Source organism: Periplaneta americana, chromosome 4 (assembly GCF_040183065.1).
Source record: "Periplaneta americana isolate PAMFEO1 chromosome 4, P.americana_PAMFEO1_priV1, whole genome shotgun sequence".
Classification (NCBI taxonomy): domain Eukaryota; kingdom Metazoa; phylum Arthropoda; class Insecta; order Blattodea; family Blattidae; genus Periplaneta; species Periplaneta americana.
The window spans coordinates 173,512,661-173,539,416 of record NC_091120.1 but is presented as its reverse complement, the minus strand read 5'-3'; the positions used below and the strand labels follow the sequence as shown (position 1 = coordinate 173,539,416).

Sequence of the window (26,756 nt, the reverse complement as noted above, 5' to 3'; positions counted from 1 at the left end):
GAGAAAAATTCGTACCGGCACCGGGAATCGAATCCAGGACCTCTCAGCTCTGCGCGCTGAGCGCTCTTTCCAACTGAGCTATGCCGGGACACGATCCACGGCGCTGGCTGAACCCCTCTCGTAATGCTTTTTACGGCCTTACTACCTGCATTTGAGACGATACAAGTCGTGTAATATTCAATGAGATAGGCGAGACCTCATACAAAATGAATATGTGATGTATTAACTGTTAGCAGTTGTCACGAACTGATGTTGAATATGGCCACAAAGTCATTTAAATATGTGCTCCTGCATATATGACTTGTATCGTCTCAAATGCAGGTAGTAGGGCCGTAAAATGCATTACGAGAGGGGTTCGGCCGGCGCTGTGGATCGTGTCCCGGCATAGCTCAGTTGGAAAGAGTGCTCAGCGTGCAGAGCTGAGAGGTCCTGGGTTCGATTCCCAGTGCCGGTACGAATTTTTCTCGTATTAAATAGTAATAATACATATTGGCTACTTCATAGTAGCCGTGTAGTATTCAATGAAGTGGGCGAGACCTCATACAAAATAAATATGTGATGTACATGGAGGAAACTTTTCCAGATATTGCCACTGCTAGAATAAAAAAAAAAAAAAAACAGTTTCCAGAATGGCAAGCTAATGTAACAGCCAATGAGTAATAAATTTGTATAAGAATTCAATTTATAAGTGAATTTTGCTAAAGAAAAGGAATCAGCTATTTTAATTTCGTTCTAGAATTAATAAGTTCATAAACCTGCTGTAATCTTGAACTTCAAAAACATTCACTTTCATTTCTAATCATTTACAAATGTATTACTTTATTTGCACTTACTGTCAAATCTCAGTTCTCAACTTTAGTGATAACTCTGGAAGGGAGAGAATGACTCTAACACGATAATGTTAAGATATTATCTGACTTGGGCTCTAGATTGAGTCAGCATCAGCATTGACTCATTTAAGGAGATACTATACTGAAATTTCCAAGATCCATATTTTTAAGGGTTCACAATAGTGAAGTCAATAACTATCATACTTATGAAGCTAAATTCACCAAATTTTGATCACTGGTATATCTGGTTAATAATGACAAATTTATAAAATTTCATCTGCCTGTGAAAAATGGTTTGCATTTTATAACATTTTATTAAAATATTGAATCACTTTATACCAAAAGTCCCTTGTGCCACAATTTACATTATTCTTAACTGATATTTACTTACATGGATCCTTATATACATACGATCAAAACTTACTATAGGGTTTTGCTGTAAAATTAATCAGTAAATTACTAGAATTTTTTATTATAAAAGAATAAAAAAATAAAATATTTTTTTTTAATCCAATGCCACCAGGTTGTCTTTTCGACATTTCTGGTCTTCTCTCCTGGCCGTGGCTTAATTGTAACCCACTTCTGAGGTTGGGGCGCCTGGAAGGCGGAGTTACATTACCCCGATGATGTGATAGGATGATTATGATAATGTGGTGCCAGGAGAGGTCTTAAATCTAAATTTAACCTAAATTCCAGACCCCTTTAAGGAAAAATTCCTGTGCTCTAACCGGGAATCGAACCCGGGACCTCATGAACTATTAAAATATTAATAATCATAAAAAATTCCTAGTAATTTACCGATTCACTGTACAGAAAAACATATTAGTAATGTTTATTCCAATGTATATAAAGAATCATTTAAGTGAATACCAGTTAAAAATAATGTAAATTGTGGCTTAATGGATTTCTTATATAAAGTGATACAATATTTTATTAAGATATTAATAAAATGCAAACCACTTATCATAGAGGGATAAAATTTTGTACATGTATTATTCTTAACCAGATACATTAATGATACAAGTTTTATGAATTTAGCTTTAAAAACATGGAATTTAGTTAAGTTCAGTAAAGTGTCTCCTTAAACTACATATTATAAAAGTTTAACAAGAAAGAACATGAAAAGATTAACTTACTTCATTAACAGGTTTTCAAAATTATTTGTGTTAAATATACAGATATAACAAAATGGAATGAATTACTTTTATATAAATATGTAATTTTTAAAAGTAAATATTTACTTCCACGGTTTGAAGCCAAATTTACCTAGATTTCAGAATTATGTCATACCATGGAATCGAAATTTAAACATCACTATATTATGTAGCTCATTGGGATATAAATACAAAAATTATAAATTTTAATGCAAACAATAGAAAGAAAAATCAGATTTAGAAAATACTATAATTATAAATTTCATACCTGGAAGACACATTGTAAAAATAATACAACAGATTTAAATACATGTTTTATTATTATTATTATTATTATTATTATTATACTTTAGCAGAAATATGACAACTGAAAAAAAAGTTATACCGTATTTCATCGCATTTTCAATGCTTTTTTTTTTCCGAGTGAAAATAATAATATAGTGTGACCATTATGTGAAGAATAAATTAAAATTGTAATGATTGATCGAGTCAAATTTCAGTGATCAGTTTCCATATAACAGAGGTGTGTGTGAGCAAGCATGGTCAAGTAGTGTGATTCGTAGTGGAAGAGAAAGGGAGGGGAACCGGTATTAGTGTGAAATGCTGGAACCTTAACATGAATAATACTTTAAAAAAATATAAATTACTGTGGTGTTATTAAATTAAAAACACTTTTTTATTGACTAAAATATGCACAGTATTGTTGAATCAGTACATCAGATACACTGAAATCCACATTATCTGACTACTGGTTCAGTCCATGGAAAAGATGATTAGTCTAGGCCTAAAAAAAGTATCTGAACACTAACAACAACTCACAATCAACAATTGTGATTGGCTTGGTGCTTCCATCTCGGACCTCCACTCCATTCAAATTCGTCAGCAGTCACTAATCGCACATTCGACCTTGAGCGTGACGGTACTTTGTGTTGCAGTGGCGGCACATTATTTTTAAATAATGCTACAGAGCGTTCCAGCAATAAGTACCACTTTATTCTTCGGTTTTTGGGTGGCACGGTGCTTGAGCGACAGCTGGCAATCGGCCTCTTAAACTCAAGGTGCTTCACCAAATTAAAACTTACATGCATCTTACTAGCCATAATATGTTGTATTTAACATAATTATTATATATTATATTAATTACAGAATTTTGTACTCACCCTCATGACAGTAGCTGCTGGAAGTGTTGACCATTTTGCGCTATACAGAGTTCACATAACCTAAAAAAAAACATCGTTCACATTAATGAGCTCCACTGCACTGATTTGTTTAATTGCTTGAAGAGCTTCAATTGTAATTTTTTTGTTGCTCGATGGGCTGATGTTTTTGAAATTCCGGTCTCCTGTACTACACGTCTCAGAGACTTTTTAGGTTACGTTCCAAAGCAGCTCCAACTTCAATTTTTTTTTCTGTAAGCACACGAGATTGTGGTTTTTTTTTTCTGTCAATTACACAACCTGTTTCAATAAAGTTTTTCACTAATTGTTTTATTGTCCTCCTAGTTGGAACTGGTCGGCCTGGAAAACGATTTCTAAATTTTTGCCTTGTTTTGCAACACAATTTTTTTTTCGTATAATAAGTTTTCACAACGTATGTACATTCAAACACAAAATATCTCACCATTATGCAATCTACATGCAGCAACTAAATGAGTGGTACGGCATGACACAACACAACATGACTCTTCTCTACACATTTCAATCTCAGACTGCTGACTATTCATTGAAACATTACGTGAGGCCAAAAGAGGAGGAGCTGGCCGTCCAACAGTTGCTCAACCACTACTGCCATCTAGCGGCCAACGAATAAACCAGAACTTATCGCTGGAATGCTCTATAGATCGTAATGTACTGAAATATCCATGCGACGATCATGTGGTAAAATTTTAAACTCCTGATCAGTTTGTCTATAAACAGGTTGCGACCATTATGTGATGGCAACAATTCCGCGATGAAATACAGTAATAGTAAACATAAAAGATATGGTGGAAGAAAGGCTAAGAAATGCCTATCATGTAAACATTTTACACTCATCTATATTAACCATTTGTATGTATGGGAAAATAATGTAAGCAAACATAGTAGCTTCTGTTAAAATTCTCTGCCAGTGAAGAAGCATATTGCAACCAGTTCATCTAAAAATATAGCACCAACAGACTGCATACTTTTGTTCAGTGCTGACAGATTAACAACAGTGCTCTATTACATCAAGTTTGATCGTAAAACATCAACCCTTAAAGTTTATTCTAAAAATATTAAATTAAAAATAAATTCAGAAGTTCTTTTCTCCATCTAATTATTGTACGCTGCCTCCTACAGTTCAAATCTCTCAACACTGCCTAGAACTAATACAGAGTGATTTATATAGAACTGACACATTTCTTTCTTTAATTATTCCGTTGGAAATTCATTCAATGACCCAATTTTAGCACCAAATTAAGCAGAATGTTCTGGAGTTTCGATTCCTTGTCACTAGATGCGCAGATGTTTATGTTTTATTCCTATTGTTGGCAGCACTGACCCAATTTTAGCACCAAATTAAGCAAATGTTTTGGAGTTTCGATTCCTTGTCACTAGATGCGCAGATGTTTATGTTCTATTCCTATTGTTGGCAGCACTAGATGCGCAGATGTTTGTTTTATTCCTATTGTTGGCAGCTGTTTTCGACATTTTATGTCAACGGGAAAATGCAGTACATATTAAATCAACGACTCTTCCTTGTGAAGCAATACTGGATTACGAATTCAATTACAGCTACTCAAAGGGCATACCAGAGAGAATTTGGTGGAGTTTGTTGAGGAACTGGACGATGTAGAGTTGAGTCAAGGATATTTTCAGCAAGATGGCGCTACATGCCATGCATCAAATGAATCCATGGAACTAATTGCAAGTTTCTTTGACGACCGAATAATTTTCAGGAACCTGTGGCCACCGAAATCTCCGGATTTGACAACGCCGGACTTCTTTCTATGGGGTTACTTAAAAGACAGGGTTTACGCCACACGTCCCCAGACATTGGACTATCTGAAGCACAACATCACACAGGAGATTCAAGCTATTGACAACAGAGTTCTCCAACGAGTGGCCAGTAACATGGAACGACGTGTTGAGTTGTGCCTTATGCAGGATGGAGGACATTTTTCAACATTTGCTATAGAGGTAAATAATCTCCCAAAATTCCTCTACATTTTAGGTATAACAAGTTGTCACTAGCACAATTCGTTTTGAAACAATTAATGAAAGAAATGTGTCAGTTCTATATAAATCACTCTGTATAACACAGCGATATAAAATAATATGTATTCTTACATTGTATAATATAATTTTGATCACAAACAAATAAATTAAGTAAAAAAAAGGTGGGCGGGATAGAGAGGGAGGAAAAAAAAGATCACTCTCAAAAGTGTCAAAGCAGAATCATATCACAAGACACTAAAGAAAAATAAATACAAACAGCAAGTTTGCTAGCACGCTGACTCAGAATGCAATGACCAATCACGAAACGTGAAATATCGTGCCAAGTGTGCGTACAATTCAAAACTTCAAATACACGAAATAATGAAAACTACAGTGAGCGTGGTTAGGTACACCAGAGAGAAAAGACTCGTCACTCATTGTAAACTACATCTGAATTTCCTACTATGACTATGTACATTCCTTTACAATACAATTATAATGATTACAAAAATAAGACAACATAAAAAGTAATTGAAGATCCAGGACCTGTACACTTTGACACTTAGGTGATCTAAGACCTCAAGGTCTAGTATGTACACTTATACACACTATGATACAAAATAGCAAACAACGAGGCTGGTCACTTCTTGTTGGACGCATCAGCTGAGGCAGCAATCTGAGCTGCCAGATCTGCGAACTTCGCCATGTAATCAACACTGTTTTCACTCATCAGGCACTGCAGCTGGGCCTCCACCTGTTTGCAAAGACAGACAGCTGCAGTAAAATGTCATTATAACGAATGCGAAGGAACACACAAAATTAGTTCGTTATAACGAAATTTGATTAAACTGACATTAGTATTGATTAACATTACCTTTAAAGAACCTAGTAACTAGAATGAAAAAAAAAATTACATTGTTATATTGTATGTGTGCACGTAATCATATTTAACTCATACCGAAGGCAGAAGTACAATTTGACTCATATTTCCATATGAATATAGTATGCAGTATGAGTGGTGAGTGAGTAATAACATACACATTTTAAAGGAATCGAAAGTGGTATTTTAATAAAACACACATGTACAGGGTGTCTCAAGAGGAATGTAAAATACTTCAGGATAATGCAGTTTGGGCTAACCTACATTGATTTAACCTGACATACCTATGTCCGAAGTTTTTAATAGTTGGGGAGAAATTAAGGGGAGATATAAAGGGCAGAAATAAAGGGGAGAAATAATGGAATGTCTTGCAGTTCCATGTACTATACGTGTTAAGCCAGATCTTTTGCACACAGCAGGATCTGAGCACTGCAACACAACTGAATACACATTCACTTGATGTTTTTGCATTCACATAGTGAATATGTAGACATGCTTTTCATTTATGGATTTTGTGATGGCAGTGCATTTGGAGCTGATGAGGAATACAGATGTTTTCTTAATCGAAGGGTCTCAACTAACTGTGTGTTTTCCCGTGTTTACTGGCTGTTATCAAAAACTGGCAAGCTACCAAATGTTTCATTGAAGTCGGAAAGAGAACTGTTATCTGTACCTGATATGAATTTACAATTCATGGAATCCGTAAGAAAGGCAACCTTAGGAATTTGTCTTGTGTAATTATTTTATTTCCTTACTGAGTTTGTATAGACCCAGAATCAAAATTTGGGACACCTGAATTTTGTTTCTGGATTTTAAGCATAAGGTAATTCTTCTGGTGAAAAATTATTTACATACTAAAAACTCTGTAAAACATATTAAAAAGTGCACTCACAAGTTTTGTTCAAATGTAATCGTGCATTTACAACCCAGACGTACAAGTTATGTGTAAAAGAATTTTTAGCCTATATTATTTTAATAATAATGAAGCAAAAGAAGAAAGCTTACTTTTCTTTGTCTAAAGCAAAACCCTTCCCACATCATTTTCGAATGAGAACATGAACATATAACTTGGTTGGTAACAGAAGATTGTAGGTATCTGATGGAAACTAAAACTCATTGTACAGAACCAAATTTTTGTCAAATTCAATGACAAGACTTTTTAAGACTTGCAAATATTTTACAAGTTTTATTGTCAATCACTTACAATACTTCACAAGTCTTTGATTGTCTTGAAAGTAATTATAAGAACAAAGATTTGACAATTCTTTGAAGGAATTGACCAATGGGATTCGAAAATATTATCATGCCAAGAACCATAAAAAAACATGGCATCCTGGCAGAGAATAGATGTTTGCGAGTTAATCCAATAATGTGAATTTAACTCATGGCTATAATCATGAGTTCTGTGGAATACCATATAAAATAAAGAAAAATAATCCATTTGAGGAAATTTCAAAGCAAATACCTCGAGTTAAGTACAGTACATTATTATTAATGAAGAGCATTTTAACCTATATCCTAGGCAAACACTAATCGTAGGGGGTGAAACCATTCCGGAAGTTAACAAATGTAAATACATAGGAATAACATTTAGCAGCGATCTCAGCTGGGGAGAACATGTTACTGACACAGCGGGGAAAGGCATGGAGGGCGTTACACTTTGTGATGAGGGTACTAAGGAAAGGCTCTGAAAAATCCAAAGAGATTGCATATAAATCACTAGTTCATCCAGTAATGGAATATGGTGCTCCATGTTGGGATCCTTACAGATAGAACATATTAAGACACTGGAAAAGATTCAAAAACGGGCTCTCAAGTGTTGTCGTAATAATTCACCATTAAAATGGGACACACTCACGCACTGGAGAACGCGGATTCGATTATGCGCAATGTTCAAAACATACAGAGGTGAGCCTGCCTGGAGAGAAATAAAAAATAGGTTGCAGCTGCCAAATTACTCTTCAAGGAACGACCACTCATATAAATTGAGGGAAAGAAGGCAGAGGACGGACACGAAAGTTTTCTTTTCTCAATCGTACTATCAGGGACTGGAATGCTTTACCTGCAGACTTACCAAAGGCTTTACCAATAACCAAAAATGTATTTAAAAATAGGCTTAAGGACTTTACTAATAGACGGTAGTATATTATACACACTATTTAAAGGGTGTAATTGATATCTTGTTATTTGAGGTGTTCTATCAGTGAGGAAGTGTGTTGTGTCAGTGAAGTCTATTGTGTAAGTGAAGTGGCTGTGCAAAGTATTTGAACAGTGAAATGGTTAGAAGTGTTAGTGAAATCAGGTAGAATCAGTGCAGTGAGTGAGTTGACAGCGAAATTAGTGTAGTGCCGAAAGGTACTTGTGCAGGTATGAACGTGTCACACTCGTGGGTCTTAGTTCGAACTTAGGGTTAAGATACAAATTAGATTTACTTTAAATGTTATTTTAAGTGACCATGCTTCATTTAATTTAAGATGCTCCTTCTTGTTATTATTATTATTATTATTAATTAATTATTGTTTTTTATTAGTTATGTTTATTATTAATTGTCATTATTGAGTGTAATTAGTTACCATTGCCACCGGGTATATACCCATTTGCAGTGTGAATAAATACATACATACAATCCTTGCCAAGTTTTCTTACAAAGTACTGAATTGGAAGAAAAAATTGATAGTGTGCAAGCAGCTTTATGGATGCATTTTTTAACTTGTTTTGCAAAGTTTTTATTCTGTAAATAAGTTCCCAGTAAAGCAATTCTTTGTCCACTACTGTACTGAACCATTGTGTTAGAAAGACTGGATGATCACATGCTGCAGCTTCCCTGAATGTTAACTCAGCTGATACAGGAGGAGATGTTATAAGTGCTAATAGCTTATTGTAATGATTCACAATGTAACCACTTTGAAATTATAAATGGATCTCAGTGTATGTGAATGAATGATCTGATTATGAACTGTTCAGAATTAGACCATTACAGCAACAAAACCATTATCTTATGACATTATGCCACACTGGTTAAATTATGCAAAACTTCCCTATTTGGCAAATAAATAATATGGAAAGAACTTACATCAGAGTATAGCCTTGTATCTTCTGGATGCGGGGTGCTAGTGGCTGGTTTAAGAGGTGACTCAAGGTGACCCAAGAAGCTACTTAATGAAAAATCTGCAACCTGAAACAAGATAGTGCATAAGTAGACAAAATAAATTCCATGTCTAGACATGTTAGGAAACAGTCACTTAAGAGTTCCCAGACTTAGATCTAAGTTTTATTGTTACATACCTCTGAGTTCAGCCACTGGTTATCACCTTCTTTGAGGATCCGTGTTGGACTGGGAGGGGGAGTCCCCGAAGTTTGAAGTACTCCTTCCTCACTGGGTAGCAAACCTAGTGCACAAAGAAAAGTTAGCTACATTCATTTGAAGAGCAGTAAGCTAAAAAAAAACTGAAATAAAGATCATAATATCATTATTATTATTATTTATTTTTTTTTATTCTTGGCGGAAGTCAACCAACTCTCATTTCTCCAAGTTTTTTTTCTAATGTTTCTGCTATATTCAAGAAAGCATATATTTTATATAATAAATGGTAAGGGAAAATGGTTCTAAAAACCATAAATCTATAATAAATACATACAAATAAACAACTAAATGAAATAGATAAATGAATAAACAAATAAATCATATGATTGTAATATATCGAAGGTGTTTAGGTAAAAGAGCTTAAGCCTCATTTTTAAAATGTGACTTTTTTTGCCGTAATTAGTTAAAATTTAATTACAAAACGTGAAGATATGTTTTTTGACAATTATATTTACATTCCTTCATATGAAGTAACTAATAATAATGTGTTAAAATTTAATTATAGCTGTGAAAACGTTTTCTTTTATGGGAGCTCTTTTACCTGAACACCATCGATATGTTTGAAAATAGTTGACATAAATGAATATGAGTATCTTTCTGACTTAAAAAATTGTTCATTATGTGCACCTTTATTAGCTATTGTAGGTGTTAGAAAGTATAGGAAATTGTAATAATGATGTGAAAATAAAACAAATAAAGAGACAGAGTTTTTTTATATTACAAGGAAATATTTTACTCGTCAAAATGACAGATTCGTCTTATGAAAGAAAACTGTAGGCGAAAATGCCCATCTTCCTAGTGTTAATATGAATAAATCCCTGTGGCAACTAAAGGTACGGTCACACGTCGCTACTTTTGCAGCGCTGCAGTACAAAAAACTGCGTAACTCTTGTACTGCGACGTGTGAACAACGGTGCAACCCGAAAAGTAGTGGCTGCTGAACCTGCTGCCCGCTACTTTTTCATGCTGCGCGCAGCTTAAGAGTAGCGACGTGTGAACAGGGTTCTCAGGGTTGCAGCCGCAGCATTTTTGATACCGGTTTTGTTGAAACTTTCGCTGCGGTTGCGACCAGTGTTGCCACCCAAATGTGCCAATGATACTTTTATTGTTTGGTTGTATTTTAATGTTAGATGTGATGAAAATAAATTATTTGTAACAGTTATTAAATGCACAACACAATCTGAGCATATTTGCTGACGATATAATTCACTTTTTTAATTTTCTGTAGCATAGTTTCAAACAGGAGGGTTGCCAACATTGATTACGTGAATATGCTGTTGGTTATCATTCACGTATATAGGCTTTTTTTAAAAGCTTTATAGTAAAAATAATGCCAATTTCTGAATACTAGTTAGGACAGAAAAGCAAATAATAGATAAGTAAGCTTTCGCATGAGTTTATTAATAATGCGAACATAACCACAAAATGTATATTGAGATGGAAACCTGCAGCATGACTGCGGCTGCAAAAGTAGCGCCTTGTGTGTGAACAGACTCGCAACCTCCAGTTGCAACTTTTGCTGCACTCGGGTTGTGCAGCATGCTACCTTTGGCTTACATGTGAACACGACACACACAACTTTTGCAGCTGCAGTACAAAAGTTGCGCAGCAAAAGTAGTGACGTGTGACTGTACCTTTATACTTCTTAACAATATCTATACACGCAGATCTTACCTACAAAGTTGGGCTCCACACTCACTGAAGGGTCTGTCACTGAAACATCCAACAAACCATTTCCAGTAGCTGCTAAGTCTTCATCAACTGTAGATGGAAGGGACAGTTCCAATAAATTAGAGATGCTTGGGGGAGAAGCCACGGGTGTGTTCAGCTCAGGTGAAGATGTTCGCAACCTCATCTGAGTCGGTGTACTGCTGCTGCTGCCTCCACCTTGGTGCAGTCCTACTGACACACCACTGCTACTTGCCACTGTGTTGGGCAAGTCCATGCTGCTCCCCCTTTGGGGAAGTCCAACCATCTGCTGCATGCCCACACGACCATCAACACGAACACTTTTATGCAGTGGGCTTGTCACTGTGCTACTGCCGGATCCACTGCTTTTACTGCCGACCACCGTCTGGTGTACCTTCACATTGCTGGGTGTACTACTTGTACTGCTAACCACAGTCTGGTGTACCTTCACATTGCTAGGTGTACTACTTGTACTGCTAACCACAGTCTGGTGTACCTTCACAGGAGTCACATCTGCAATCCAACAAATAGAGAGTGAATGGAACAGTTACCAAAATACGAGACAATAACACTAAAACTTGCTGGAATATTACTGCAGCTAACCCTGTTGACAGAAATGTCATGAAGAAAGAAGCTGAAAGATGCTGAAATATACGGACTTGAAAACGGAAATGTGGCATATACAGGGTGATTCACGAGGATTTACCATCACTTATGGAGCTTATTTCCGAAGACATTCTGAGGGAAAAATGTCATATAAACATTTGTCATAATCTCAATATTTTCAAAGTTACATTAATTTGAAGTTGTTAGTAAAATACTTTTTTTCTTTAGTTTTAAGGGTAAAAAATATTACAAATAGAGAATTAACCACTCAGAAGTGTCATTTCTTTAATTGGCTATAGTGTTCTGAAGCTAAAAATGTGTTAATTGCTTCATGTACAGATTTTATTTTTCAATTTTCAACTAAAAATGACATCATTCTTACGTACTTATCACAAAAATTGTTACAAATAATACGACTTTAGGAACTTGGATTCTTCACAGTTTAATTATGCATCCTAATGTACAGTTTTAAAGAATTTACAAGAGAAGCGTGATTTGTAACAATTGTTGTGATAAATGAGTAAGAAAATGTAATTTTGTAGTTGAAAATCGAAAAAAAAATTCTGTACAAAGCAATTACGGAATTCACAACACATTTTTAGCTTCAGAATACTAGCTAATTAAAGAAATGATACTCCTGAATGGTTCATTCTTTATCTGTAATATTCTTTTACCCTTAAAACTCAGGAGTAACGGTATTTTACAGACAACTTCAAATTAATGTAACGCTGAAAATATTGAGATTAGGACAAATGTTTATATGACATTTTTTGCTCAGAATGTTTTTGGAAATAAGCTCTGTAAGGGATGGTAAATCCTCGTGAATCACACTGTATACAGTAGAACTTCATTTATGTTTTTATGAGTATCTGAAGGAAAAAACGTATGTGTGAAAAATGTATAACTTAAATGGCATTTAATAACATCTGAAATAGCATTTGAAGACTATATGGGGAGAACGAATTAATCTATCAATCTTCTTAATGTATCTACTTGTTACAAGGTAATGGTGATGGAGGAAAAAGGTGGTGATGGAGGAAGATGAAGGTGATGATGGTGGAGGAAGAAGGTGATGATGGTGCAGGAAGAGGAAGAAAATGATGGTGGTGGAGAAAAAGGAAGGTGACGATGGTAGAGGGAGAGGAAGGTGATGGTGAAGGAAGAGGAAGAAGGTGATGGGGTTGGAGGAGGAGAAAGAAAGTGATGGCGGTGGAGGAAGAGGAAGAAGTTATGGTGGTGGAGAAAGAGGAAGAAGGTTATGATGGTGGAGAAAGAGGAAGTGATGGTGGTGGAGGAAGAGGGAGAATGTGGTGATGATGATGGTGAAGAGGAAGAAGGTTATGGTGGTGGAGAAAGAGGAAGAAAGTGATGGTGGTGTGATTGTGGTAATGGAGGTGAGGAAAGAGTAATGGAGGTGAAGGAGGAGTAACAGAATGTGGATGGTGGTGATTATGGAGTTGGGAGAAAGGGGAAAAGATGACTGTAGACATCAGGTGAAGGGAACTGTTGTGATGGTAGTGAAATAGGACAAGTAGGAAGGTAGTTCTGATGGTGAAGAAGAATAAAGTGCTGATAGAGGAGATGACCATGGTTGTGAAGGACTTGATGTTGATGATTATGACGAAAATAAATATTAACTACAAAACAGTAAAGGTCAAATGAATTTTCTCTCCTTACTTTGATGCCCATTGCAATTGCATTTCACAGCAATTAAAATAAAAACAAAATAATAAAATACAAGTGCTCAGAGTTTTATGAAGTTAAAAATAATTAACTGACGACCTTTTCTGTGCTTACCTTGCCCAAGATCTGGAAGTCCACCAGTATTGTTAGAAGACACCAGCAAGCAGCCTGTATTGCTGCTACTTGATGCTGCTGGAAGGATGTGTTGGTTCTTGGTGGGGCGTGGCAGCAGTGGTGCAGGCTGGGAATGGGACTGTGGTGGAGATGTAGTCACTGTAGAGCCAATGGGCATGAACTCTCCAGACAACTGGCTGGTCTGTGGAATCACTTTTAACGTCACCATTGCATGGCCATTTGGTGCTTTAGGCAGGAGTGGAAGCATACGCTGTACCACCACATTCTTTGGACGAACTGCACGTCCACGGCGATTGCAGTAACGTGGCCGAAATTTCTATAAAAATTTAAAACATACTGAATATTAATTTAGAACCAGAATATGCAAGCACTTAGAGCTATGTAGTTTCAAACCCAAACACTTCAGTTTTGGTCTATTTTGAGATATGCGTCTGAACACATAATAATATACGAGTAGAAACATGATAACATAGCAATTGCGATAAAAATAAGAAGCATGTATTTTGCTCCTTTTTTCTATTTTCTTTACATTTCATCATAACTGAAATTCTTCGAAGCCAGTTTCATCATCGAGAATTAATGCTATAAATGGATATTACCGCGATAAATTGTATTTTCAGTGAAATATGAGGGATTTCAAAGAATATGTCAAATTTTTTATTTTCAATTTGAATACATTATTTAGATTTTGTTTCGTTCTTCAGGACATGGCTGTGAACTTTGTTTTTGTGGAATCTGGCATACCGTAAACCACGTGTGCACAATACTGATCTTTGCTTTTGTCTGGTACAGAGCAAGTGGATCAGAGAGTGTAACACTGATACTCTCTGACATGAACATGGGCATTGTTCTGAGGCAGGGGTGAAATGTAATATTTTGACTGTTAATTTTTTAAATTGCAATAATTCCCGGTTGTCACAGAATTCAAACACTAACGTTCATTCAGTGTTACACTGTTAGAGCAAAATGTGTTATCAATATATAACTGTGCATTTTTTTTTGGCAACATAATTCAAACTACGGTTATTTAATTGAACATTGTAACATTGGTCAGGCATGTCCATTACCATTTAGGCTATATATCTTATTTTCATTTACTCCTCTCAAACACATAAAATGTCAAAACAAATTTTAGCTAATAAATGCTATTTCTTCAAATAATAATTAATGCTATAAAATGCTACTTTTTTTTTAATATTTTGCTATAAATACAGTCAACTCCAGATATAGTGAACCTCTGCGGACTTGCATATTTCGTTCACTATATCCGAAGTGTCTCTCCCCTAACCTTAAATAACAAAAATGAATGAAATTGTCAACAAGAAAATAAAATATGTCATTTTTGTGGAATGGATTACACTGTATACTGTTACTCACAGTTGATTTACTTAAACTATGCTGTCGACCCACGTCCACTTGCGAAAGACCACATTCAATGTCACTTATAATATTCGCCTTACCTTCCAAAGAAAAAACTTTACGCTTCGACATTTTCATACAGTACATTCACTGTTGGAACACTAGAAACAGACGATCAGGTAGAAATAACAAACACTGTTATGGTGTGACTGCGTACTCAGCCTTGGAATTTCCCGGGTCACTTAATGGAAACTCGGAGAGGGTTGATGGAGTTTGAAATTCATCGAAGTCTTACCTTTATTTATGCTCTGGACATACTGTACGTCCCATTTTAATAAAAGAAGGCAATTTCATTTTCTGTTGTTTCAATGCTGTCATAATGAAAATGTTTCTGAGAACAAAAGGCAACTCTTTGACGGTGGAGGATTAAGAAATAGCAGTAGAGTAGTGTGCCTGAGAACAGAATGGCAACCCTTCGGTGGTGGAGTGAGACAAGGTCATCATCATGCATTGCCTGAATTTACAGTACAGTTCATTGTCTAGAAATCACTAATCCTATCTTTGTCCTTTGACTGAAGGAGTAAGAAACTTAGAATGTTGTTCTCAAGAAATTCTTTCAATTTTATACAGGAAGGACTGACTTCAAATAAGAATTTGTTAGGATACAAGGTTCACTATAACCGAAGTGAGGGTTCACTATAAACGGAAATAATAATGTACATTTCAATGTGTGTGATTGGGACCAACGATTTTGGTTCACTATAGCCGAATGTTCACCATAACAGAGTTCACTATATCCAGAGTTGACTGTACAACAAATTAACGCTATAAATTTCATACCTCTAATTATAAGCTAGTAATGAAAACAAAACCTGAAGTTTATACAAGGGCTTTTGATAGCCGATATGATTGGGAGAGACTCAAACAGTTTATATATTTTACTCTTCGAATTTTCCAATCTCTGTTATTATAAACTTTGGTACAAATACTCTATGTAATGCTTTCCTTTTCCATATGATTAAATTTTTTTGTAATTTGTTAAATCCAAGACTCTACACCATACAATAAATTACACTTAGTTCAATGACAGCTTTATGTATTTTGACTTGTTCATTCTTCATGTACAGTACTTTGACTCATCAGTATATTTATTTTATCAATGAAAAATAACATGTTTCCAGGGTTTTGTACCTTTGCACCTGACAGCTTTACATAATGCTGGTAGCGAAAGATGTGACAGTGCCCCAATGACCACTCACTACACAACAGATGACTTAACTTAATGCGAAGTTTGCTATTCTGCTCCGTTAATTCAAATGATAATTATTATTATTATGCAACTCCATTCTTTATTTCTATCCTCTCAGAGAGATCTAAAGTTTTTGATGTCCATTGTATTACATTATCTGCAGAAATGGAGGGAAGTCCATATACAGTAGCGTGCAAATTAATCCGAACATGACATATTTTTACATTTTCCGTCATTGTTGGCCTCACAGCTGCTCATACTGCTTTAATTGACATCTGTAGTACGTGTAATTCCATTGTTGAAGGTCTGTCGTTATTATTTTTTTTATAATATGTGACATTTTGCCTGTCGTTTTGTACTTATAAGCATTTCAGTTGTGTTGAAGACTTAATACTGCAATCCTGTGTACATTCTGTAGTCTTCACAAATGGATACAACTCCACGAAAACAGTCTAAAATTATAACATTAGCAGAGCATTCTTCTATGACACAGAGGCAAATTGCTGCAGAATGTCACATCGGTTTGGCTACTGTTAATTCGATCATAAAACGATACATGGAGACTGGATCCATCACACCCCAGAAAGAAGGAAACTGTGGCCGGAAAAGGAAGACTTCACCTGCAGATGATCATTTAATTGTCAGGAAAAGTAAATTAAATCCTAGACTAACTGCTGTCGACTTAACCCGCGAGTTAATGGCTACCACTGGGGCGAATATTCACGTCACAACAGTGCGGCGTAGGCTTTTGGAAGCTGGACAAAGGGCTCGTAAGCCTATTAAGAAGCAACTGCTAACCCCTGTTATGTGCAAAAAACGCTTAATGTGGGCAAAATTACATCAACACTGGACAGTGAATGACTGGAAGAATGTACTTTTTTCCGATGAGTCTCATTTCGAGGTCAACGGCCACCGTGTTTCTTACGTACGGAAACGATCCGAAAAAGTAACAGCAGCTCATCTCCAACAAGCACCCAAATACCCCCCTAAAGTAATGTTTTTGGGTTGTTTTACACATGAAGGGCCTGGAGCATTAATACCTATCAAGGGAATGATGAATTCTGACAAATATATTCACTTATTGGAAACCAGAATCGTACCCCAGCTGCAAAAATCATTTCCGGATGGCAGAGGTGTGTTCCAACAAGACCTGGCACCATGCCATACATCTCGAAAAACTACAGAATTCTTCAACAAGAAGAATATTCAGGTACTCCCCTGGCCAGGCAACTCACCCGACATCAACCCCATTGAGAACTTGTGGTCAATTTGCAAAAGAAGAATGCAAAAAATGGATTGTTCTACAAAGGAGAAGATGATTTCTGCCCTCATTGGTGTATGAAGAATATTTGTGGGAAATTAGTGGAATCCATGCCAAATCGTCTCAGAGCTGTTATTAGGAACAAGGGAGGCCACACAGATTACTGAGGTATGTCTTAGATCCTTTTTTTATCCCGTTTTAGTGTTTTTGCATAAGTAATTACGTTGTTCGGATTAATTTGCACGTTACTGTATGTATAAAGGCAAAATATAACAAGGACGTTCTAAGGAGCAAGTGACCACAGAAATTTCTTAAAGATGGTGACACTGCAGTATCTGATTATGAAGCAAATAGTAATTTATAGAGCACATTCTAAAACACAGTGAAAAATACAGGTATAAGTAATATATATTAACACTTACTTCTAGCTGTGCTTTGAAAGCTTCAGCTGTGCTAGGTTTCGGCAATGGTTTGAACTGCGATGGTGCTAGAAGTGGACGTCTGAACACTCCGTCATGCAACGGTGATACACTCACACTCACAGCAGGACGAACCTGCTGTGCTGAGGAATGGTTGTTGCCAACACAATTGTTCACTACAGTCCTCACTGGCAGAGGCCTCCGTGAAGAAATAACAGGCTTGGTGATTATACCACACACGTGTCCACATGGGCACACAACCTGAACACATGAAAATAACATCTGTTCTTAATAAGCTGTTACAACAGACATAACGAAAATCAAGCTTTGCTGGAGAATACAATGTAATGACGTCAACAGATTAATACAAAGGAAGAGCTGTGAAAATAAAGTCAAGGAAAAGCATAAAATCATACCACAAGAGTATCATCTTAATACCAATACAGAAATAATAACACATGAAAACAGTTGCAAAAGAGAACAATAAACTGCTTATTATAATATTCAATAATACAGTATGTATTCGTGTAATTTTTCCCAAGATTTCATGACATGTTTTTAAGAATTATATTTTTCTTCGCGTAATTTTTCCCCCTTACAGCACTTTAAACAAAATTGGACACTCCTTTTCCATTCAAGATCGTCTTTCGTGAAGATTCCAAGTATGGAAAAAAATATGCATGGGAAACCCAAGGTCTTTATTCATCCCTCTTACAATGAAAAACGTCTATGAATGCTTTAACAAATATAATTTAGATTTTTTTTCTGATGAAAGTAGTGTAGTGTAAAATATATGTACGTTTATTTTTTAACGTAATTGGAGAAATCAATTTTGATACGAATATTTTACATGCAAACACCATGATCTAAGATTAGTCAAGGTCAGGCTAAAGGCATTAGAATTAACATACAAAGAAAAGCCACAAAATGTTTCCATAATTACTGAAATTGTATGTATATTTGTAACTATAGTATCTAGCATTAAACATTGATTTGATTAGTACATAAATTGTTTGATTAGGGTCTCTTCAGATGAGGCCACTTTTAGTGGTGCGTTAGTAGTGCTGCGAACATGCTGCTAAATTTTTGTAGAGAATTTTTCAGTCTTCCAGTGAACACGAACGTAGAAGGAGATGTACTTTTGGCAAATTTGCTCATACAGAGAAAGAATAGACGTAAAAATAGAAGAAGAGTTTGAGTCCAACAGAATCGAGGACTATTTCATACCTTGTTTGATGATTTACATCAGGACAATAAAAATATTAATTTAAAATTACGCAAATGAGGAACGATATGGCATAAAACATATTTTTGTTTACTTTTTAAGAATTCAAAATTAAATATAATAGGCACCAAACATGAAATCAATCATAGCATGTAAGAGTAATTCAACCAATATACTAGAAACAGGTGTCTGTAGGGTAATGGTAAAGTCAAAGGCCATGGTGTAATTGAACCCAGGTTCGAACCTGAGACCAGCTAATTTTTCATCTCTTTGTTAATGTTTTATTTAGTATATTATTTTAGATGCGTTATTTTATTATAACGGGAATTAAAGGGGATTTTACTACATAAATAATATACTCGTAATTCGCACTAGTCCAGCAATTTAGTAGTCTATGGTTATATTATTATTATTATTATTATTATTATTATTATTATTATTATTATTATTATTATTATTATTATTATTATTATTATTATATCATTCTACATTATTCTACATCGGGACTGGAGAGATGGCAGTGCACAACTTCTAATCACTAGATTGTGCACCAATATGCCTGGGTTAAATCCAAAATATCTCCACAGTGCATATGAAGGGTGCACGGGAAAAACGAACAATGTCACATTTCCATTAAGGGTGAGATAATGATCTATTTCAGTATATTACTGCAAAATTTATTGATGTTTCTACTTGAAATGAAGGAAATGATGAATGTATCCGTGGTTTTAATTCCCCTTTACCACTTTTGGTAGAAATAACACTAAAGTTTGTAGTAATACAGTGAATTAGATAATGACATCATCCTTAACAGCATTGTCACATTGTTTGTTTTTCCCGTGTACCCTTCATATGTCATTGATAGTGATTTGTCCGTCAGACGGGGACGTTAAGCCTGGTGGCCCCTTTGGTGCTATTTGACAGGAGTAGGCTACGTCCCAGCACCGGGTTTCCCCTTCTCCCTTCCTCATCTTCATCATCATCATCACTCATTCCAGACACTACACTTACACGAACACTTACACATATACTCACCCTGTACACGACATAAATCTCCACAGATACACATCATGTACAGTATGGCCCGCTGAAGTGGTGTACAAATAGAAAAATGAGTCACAATCCTGCCATCTATCCGCAATATGTGGAACCCGAATCATATAAAGTGAAGTGGGTAGGCATTACATACATACATACATACACCTTCAGTCAGATTACCATTTACTTACTTTTGCCTTTTTAAAATTGAGCTTGGCAATTGAGATCAGTTTCTGCAGTGTCTCTGCAATGGAATTATTCTGCGGTGCAACAGTAGTTTCACCTTCACTCGGCCCTTGTTGTGGCACATTGCTTGGAGGTGTTTCTGGAGTTGGATCCGGAGGAATGTTTTCCCACCAATATTCCATCTGCAGCTTTGAATCACAACCAAACTGAAATCATAACCACCATCGTAAATAAATTTCCAAAAATAAAATTATTCATACGACTTCATACCTCATCATTGGATTATCGACAGAACATCTTGAGTGCCACTTTTTTAATTTACCTAATGGAAAGAGAAAACTATGACGCACAACCTGGCAAAATACAAGGCGCATCCATAAAGTAACTTTCCCACTCGTCCCACAGCTAGAAAACCATATGCTGCGCGAAGCGACTGTGTGTACATGATAGAGTAATGTTCCAGTATGGCGCATGCGCTAGCAGAACTTTCCAAGTGCTCTCAGTAGCTTCATGCATTGACTGAAGATGGACGGTCCTATTCCAGCTCCCGCCAAGTGTGAAGTGCGGTCAGTGATAAAGTTTTTGAATGCACAGGACATAGCGCCGATTGAAATTGATCGTCAGATGTGCCAGGTCTATGGGCAAGCAGATAGTGCGTTGCTGCTGTAGACAATTTTCAGCAGGACGCCAAAATGTGCATGACGAGGAGTGCAGTGGGAGGCCAATCAACATCACAGACGACCTTGTAGAGCAACGCAGCATTTGCTTGCTCATGACATTAGGCTCATAGACCTGGCACAGCTGACGATCAATTTCAATCGGCGCTATGTCCTGTGCATTCAAAAACTTTATCAATGACCGCACTTCACACTCGGCGGGAGCTGGAATAGGAACGTCCATCTTCAACCAATGCAACGAAGCTACTGAGAGCACTCGGGAAGTTCCGCTAGAACATGTGCCATGCCAGGACATTACTCTATCACGTACACGCAGTCGCTTCGCGCAACATGTGGTTTGTTAGCTGTGGGACGAGTGGGAAAGTTACTTTATGGATGCGCCTCGCATCATAAGCAAGACTTTAATATGTGAGAAAGCAAGGAGTACATATTATCTTTACAGTCTAATTTGTTTTAGTGACCAACAAATCATCTAAGACATGTCCAGTTCCCAAATAATCATCGTATCTTTTGTTACCAAGTGGCTTTGAAGATACAAATTTCGACTCTTAAGATAAAATTGATAGTTGTTAAGATATTTATTTCGGGTCCTATTCCTATTTATAGGCGATAAGACAGGGATGGGGAACAGCCTCTCTCAGAGAGATTAGCTTCTCCTGCTGCCTTATTTGCTGTAATATGTCCGTACTCATGCAGACTGCTCTATTCACAATACACAATAACCCAGTGATAAGATAATCAACTTTTTTCTATTTACTTCACAGAAATTCATTACAGAAATTTGTATTCATCCAGAATATAGTTTAATACTACATACAAACACAATGGAATGAGATTAAGAGATACAACTGCTATCACAAATATGACAGCCAGTTACCCTCACAAATATTGCTCACCATACCGCAAGACATAATAAGCTGACTCTGAAACTTAAATCCCATTTTCCTCCTCATATTGACTCGACTGTCGTGACTTGTTTTCGTCTTTTACTTGTCACTGTCGGAATTTACTGAAATATTCAGTTTCAACAGATATTTCTGTATTCATCGTGTTATTTTTTTTTACTTGGTTATTTAAAGATGCAGTACCAACTACAAGGTTATTTAGCGTTGATGAGATTGGTAATAGTGAGATGAGCCAGAGAATTCGCCATATGTTACCTAATATTTGTCTTATGGTTGGAGAAAACCTCGGAAAAAAAACCCAACCAATCAGCCCAAGCAGGAATCGAATGCATGCCTGAGTGCAACTCTGGATTGGCAGGCAAGCTCCTTGGCCAACTGAGCTACACCAGTATCGCATTCTGATTTGTTAATGTGTGCCCTTAATATTTCAATTCTAGAACCATCTCAAATCCTACATTTCCAATTCTTAATGAACTTTGACCATTGGGATATTTGTACCATCACGTTTTGATTTGTTAGTGTGCGACCTAAATATTTAAATTCTCGAACCATTTCAAATTCTAAATTTCCAACCTTTAATGAGCTAAGCTCCTTGAGGTACCTGTGTAACCATTGCACCCCGTTTGTGAATGTGTAGACTAAATATTCAAATTCTGGAACCACTTCAAATTCTAAATTTCCAATCTTTAATGCAGTGGTTCCCTACCCTTTTTGACTGGTGACACACTTTACTGAACATCCACAATATTGCGACACACTTATTTGTTTTTATTAATAATAAAAATTGTGCTTCTCTTCTGGAAAAAAGATTGTGGAACTCTATGTAGAATATTTTATAGTGGACGGGAAGACGATTACTGTTCACTGCAAGGGAATTTTGCCGTTTTTAACCTCCTTTTCATCCAACTAAGCGGAATTCAAAGAAAAATTATATTAAAACATAGTTATTCACACATATTTCGGTTCCATGATGAAGAATTCAACAAAAAGGTGCCGGAACACCATTCCAGCGCATTCTGCCAGAAAAAAGCACTGATAACTTCTATGTAGTGTCGGACTTCCAGTGTTGTAGATAGGTCGATATTCATACACAATCGAAAATTCTAAAAAAATCAAGCAGCAGCTTGAGTGGCATTAGGGAAAAAACAACCGTATATGTCAAAAATGCCAACTTATCTATGATGCTCGATGTCCGATAAAAGATTTTTATTATCGTTTTTTAAAACTCATCTATTTGAAATAATGTGAAGTCTGCGCTTTGTGGATTGCACAGAGTTTATCTATTCGTGGTCTTATGATTGACAGGCCAACACGTAAATCATCTTCAAGATGCAGCAGTCTGTTCCTTTGTTTAGATTTCACCATTTTTTTATGGTAGAAATGTTCATTCACACAAGTATGACGTTGAAAACGGCAGTTCTAAATGTATTTTTAGTTTATTCAGGACCATGGACTGATTTTACAAAACAGTTCCGTATATAAAACACTCGGAATTTTGTTTATATTAATCTCCACGCCATGTAAAACCATATTGCAAGTATTCATCACTATATTTACGAAACGTGGTGTGTTTTTGTGAACCCTGGAGGGAATTTTCGCTCACATTATTTGAATTAGAACTGTTGTCATCTAACCCAGAACTTGATTCAGATAGTCTTTTTCGAATTAAAAATTTGTCAATGATAAAATCTAAATAAAGCACTTTTGATAAAATAGCCTAGTTGCACAATCACGCACTCACACGTATATACTGAAACTGATCAATATGTTCTGACGATACTAAACTTAGTGTATTACTAAGTGGGATGAGTAAACGAATTACTAAGCATTGTTTCAGGTGTTCACTTTCATTTGAATTGTCACCAGGCAGAAAAAATTAAACTGAGCATTATTTCATTGGTAAAGCCTGGTTCAAAATAAAATTACCATATCAAAGACTTCGTTGTAAATAAAAAATGCGTTGTAAAGAGACTTTCTGGATGGCATAAAATGTACTTTTCAATTCCAAAATTTCGCGACACACTCCATGGGGCTGCAGGACACACCAGTTGGGAACCACTGCTTTAATGAGCCAGTTGGGACATTATTGTAACAATCATGTTGTGATTTCTCAATATATGACGTAAATATTTAAATTCTTGAACCATTTCACATTCTAATTTTCCAACTCTTAATGAGATATTTATTAATCACTGGGATATTTTCTAACTATGACGTTCTGCTTTGTTAATGTGTAGCCTAAATATTTAAATTTTCGAACCATTTCAAATTCTACATTTTCAATCTTTAATGAACCATGTTCTTGACTGTTTCTTGGTAATACTATGTATTTTATGCTCGACGATGCCGAAATGTAGTAATTATACACCTGGTAGTAGCCCTTTAATGCACCTCATTAAAGTACACCTAGACATTAAAGTTCAGATGTTCAGCCAGTGACAAGTCATCTTTGTACCATTATAAAACTGCAAGTATCGATTATTCTCGAATATGCAATCGAAAGACAATTAGCGAAAAGTCACAGAGGCTGGAAATCCAATACTGTCGCAGAAGGTTATGTTCTGTTACTATAATAATTAGCGTTCATTGTAAATAATATTCAAATAAATTCAATCTGTCATCTCGTTTTTCAATTCTAAATCAATTTCCAGGTTATATCAGACTAATGTTCATCTTATTCTCTATCAAGGTCAATGACATTCGGCCTCGGAAAAAATCAATACTTTCGCGTCTGTGCACATCTCACAATTCAGGTCAGTTCGCACATAACCATAACATGGCCTAATTTTGAATAATTTCAAGTTAGAAATATGGTCGAGCATAAAAAGTCGTATGAAACTTACCTATAATGGTAATTAAGATGCTCGTATGAAAATTATGAAACTCGCTTGCGCTTGTTTCATAAACAAACACACTTGCGTCTTAATTACTACCATTATAGGCTCGTTGCATAATGTACTATTATCTTTTCTATATTTATGGGAAGTGTGATTTTAATTGATTCCTGCAGTAACACTTCTGTTGACATAGTAATTTTTTCTTTTCTATTTCCTAATAGCACGATATCACCACAATAAGAGATAGCAACACACTCTAGTTGAAGTCTGACATTAAGAGATGCAACTGTTATCATAAATAAGAAAGTCAGTCAGCATCACAAGTATTGCTCACAGACCAGAAGACCTAATAAGCTGTCTGCGAAATTTAAATCCTACCTTCCCCCTGGTAATGACCAATTTGTTGTGATTTCCTTCCTCCTTTTGCTTCCCACTATCGGAATTTACTGAAATTCTCAGATGCTACTTATTTCTTCTTGTCTTCAAGTAATCTATACACCTATTCCATTTCTATGTAACTCCTCAGTGAAAACCATCCACCAACATCATTTCTATCCCATTCATCTTTCCATGATGATACAACGCAGTAGTTTCTGGACACCAATGACAAAAATAAATTATGCAGAAATGGTGGAGAAAAGGTTAGAAAGTGGAGTAACTCGATAAAACGTGTCCACAAACTCTACTTGAACTCACCACCATTTGAACCTAGGTCCCCAACATGGCAAGCCAATGCTGTATCCACTCAGCTAATGCTGCACCACATATTAGGAGTGAAGTTCAAGAAATGTGAAGCTACAAACCATTAGGTACAGCTCGCCAATAGTAATAGCATTTGCGTCTTCTATCGTCCAGCCACTTCGTATCTTGTTGATGAGTTCTTCATTGACTTCTTCATTGTTGTTAACCTTAGCCTTTGAAACTCTTGCCTTTTTCTTGTTGTCTACCTCCTCTTTTGGTGCTGGTGCTGTCACTTCATTAACAACAGGAGGTGCAGTACCTGTAACTGAATTTCCAGCACCAACACCTGTAACAGTTCACTTTCATTAAACTCTTAATCTTCTAACAGTGATCACACAGAGCTCGGATTTTGATGATCTAAAAGCTAAAAATGACAGTGAGTATATATCATTACTTATGTAAGATAAGCATCTGGTTTCCATTGCATTGAAATTCAAAGAGTCTTTGCTAACCACATGGTATTTCAAATGAAAATAATCGTTTTCTGTTACCTGTGGGGGAGATGGGAGTACTGTAATGTTCCCTTTGTTTACATTCATTGTCAAAGAATTAGCGAATTGATTTCGTTCACCAGACTGCAATGAAATACCCAGTGACAATGAGGATTCTACCCGAGATAGAGGAAATGTTTGCTGATCTTGAACTATACTACGTTGCAACACTAACATTTACATCATCAAAATCCAACCCCTAGTTGATCAGCAATTCTCACTCTGTACTATAACGACTACGAGTATCATTAATAATAACACTGTAAAGAAATTAAATTAAACGAGAAGTTTTTCTCATTTATGCTAGTATAAAATTAAGAACAGGCTCTCCAGTCATGTAAGCTCTGCATGTGATTCTAACAAGGGAGCTGTTAATGAGCTCACACCGAAACCTTCCTTCAATCGGTGCACATTGTTAGATCTGCACAGCAGATAAACAAATAAAAAAATTGCCTGCCCACACTACAGTAAAACCTCGGTACAACACATTTAAAAGATCAAGATGAAAAGTGTGTTGTAAGTGGGAAATGGGATTTTCTTAAATACATAATTCAATATGTAGCATGACCAGCCTCTTTGGCTAGTGGTTATAGCTTCTGACTACAATTCATGAGGTCTCGGGTTCGATTCCCGGTTAGAACACAGGAATTTTTCCTTAAAGGGGAATGTTCCCATGTTCGTCCATGGTCTGGAAATTAGGTTAGGCTTAGGTTTAAGACCTCTCCTGGCACTTCATAATCATCCTATCATAATATCATCATCATTGAGGCAGCGTAACTCCGCCTTCCAGGCACCCAATCTCAGAAGGGTTACAAAGAAGCCATGATCAGGAGAGGCCAGAAATGTCAAAT

At 36.1% G+C, this 26,756-nt stretch overlaps 1 protein-coding gene and 1 non-coding gene across 5 annotated transcripts in view; one reads left to right on the top strand and one right to left on the bottom strand.

Moving 5' to 3' along the window:
• Positions 1-378: 378 nt before the first annotated feature.
• TRNAC-GCA (transfer RNA cysteine (anticodon GCA)) lies at positions 379-454 on the top strand. Its single transcript has one exon. It is a non-coding gene; the product is annotated as a tRNA-Cys (tRNA).
• Positions 455-5,251: 4,797 nt separating this feature from the next.
• Positions 5,252-26,756, bottom strand: part of crm (cramped chromatin regulator) — a 37,081-nt gene continuing 15,576 nt past the window's right edge. For 2 of the 4 annotated variants that reach the window (XM_069824372.1, XM_069824373.1), the window contains exons 7-14: positions 25,477-25,700; positions 20,260-20,460; positions 17,809-18,066; positions 13,497-13,833; positions 11,079-11,606; positions 9,326-9,429; positions 9,114-9,215; positions 5,252-5,914 (exon numbers count right to left, since the gene is read on the bottom strand). In XM_069824372.1, the coding sequence (XP_069680473.1) occupies positions 5,801-5,914; positions 9,114-9,215; positions 9,326-9,429; positions 11,079-11,606; positions 13,497-13,833; positions 17,809-18,066; positions 20,260-20,460; positions 25,477-25,700 (1,868 nt within the window). In that variant the 3' untranslated portion in view covers positions 5,252-5,800. The remainder of the gene's footprint in view (positions 5,915-9,113; positions 9,216-9,325; positions 9,430-11,078; positions 11,607-13,496; positions 13,834-17,808; positions 18,067-20,259; positions 20,461-25,476; positions 25,701-26,756) is intronic. The other 2 variants (XM_069824375.1, XM_069824374.1) reach the window with 2 other exon arrangements.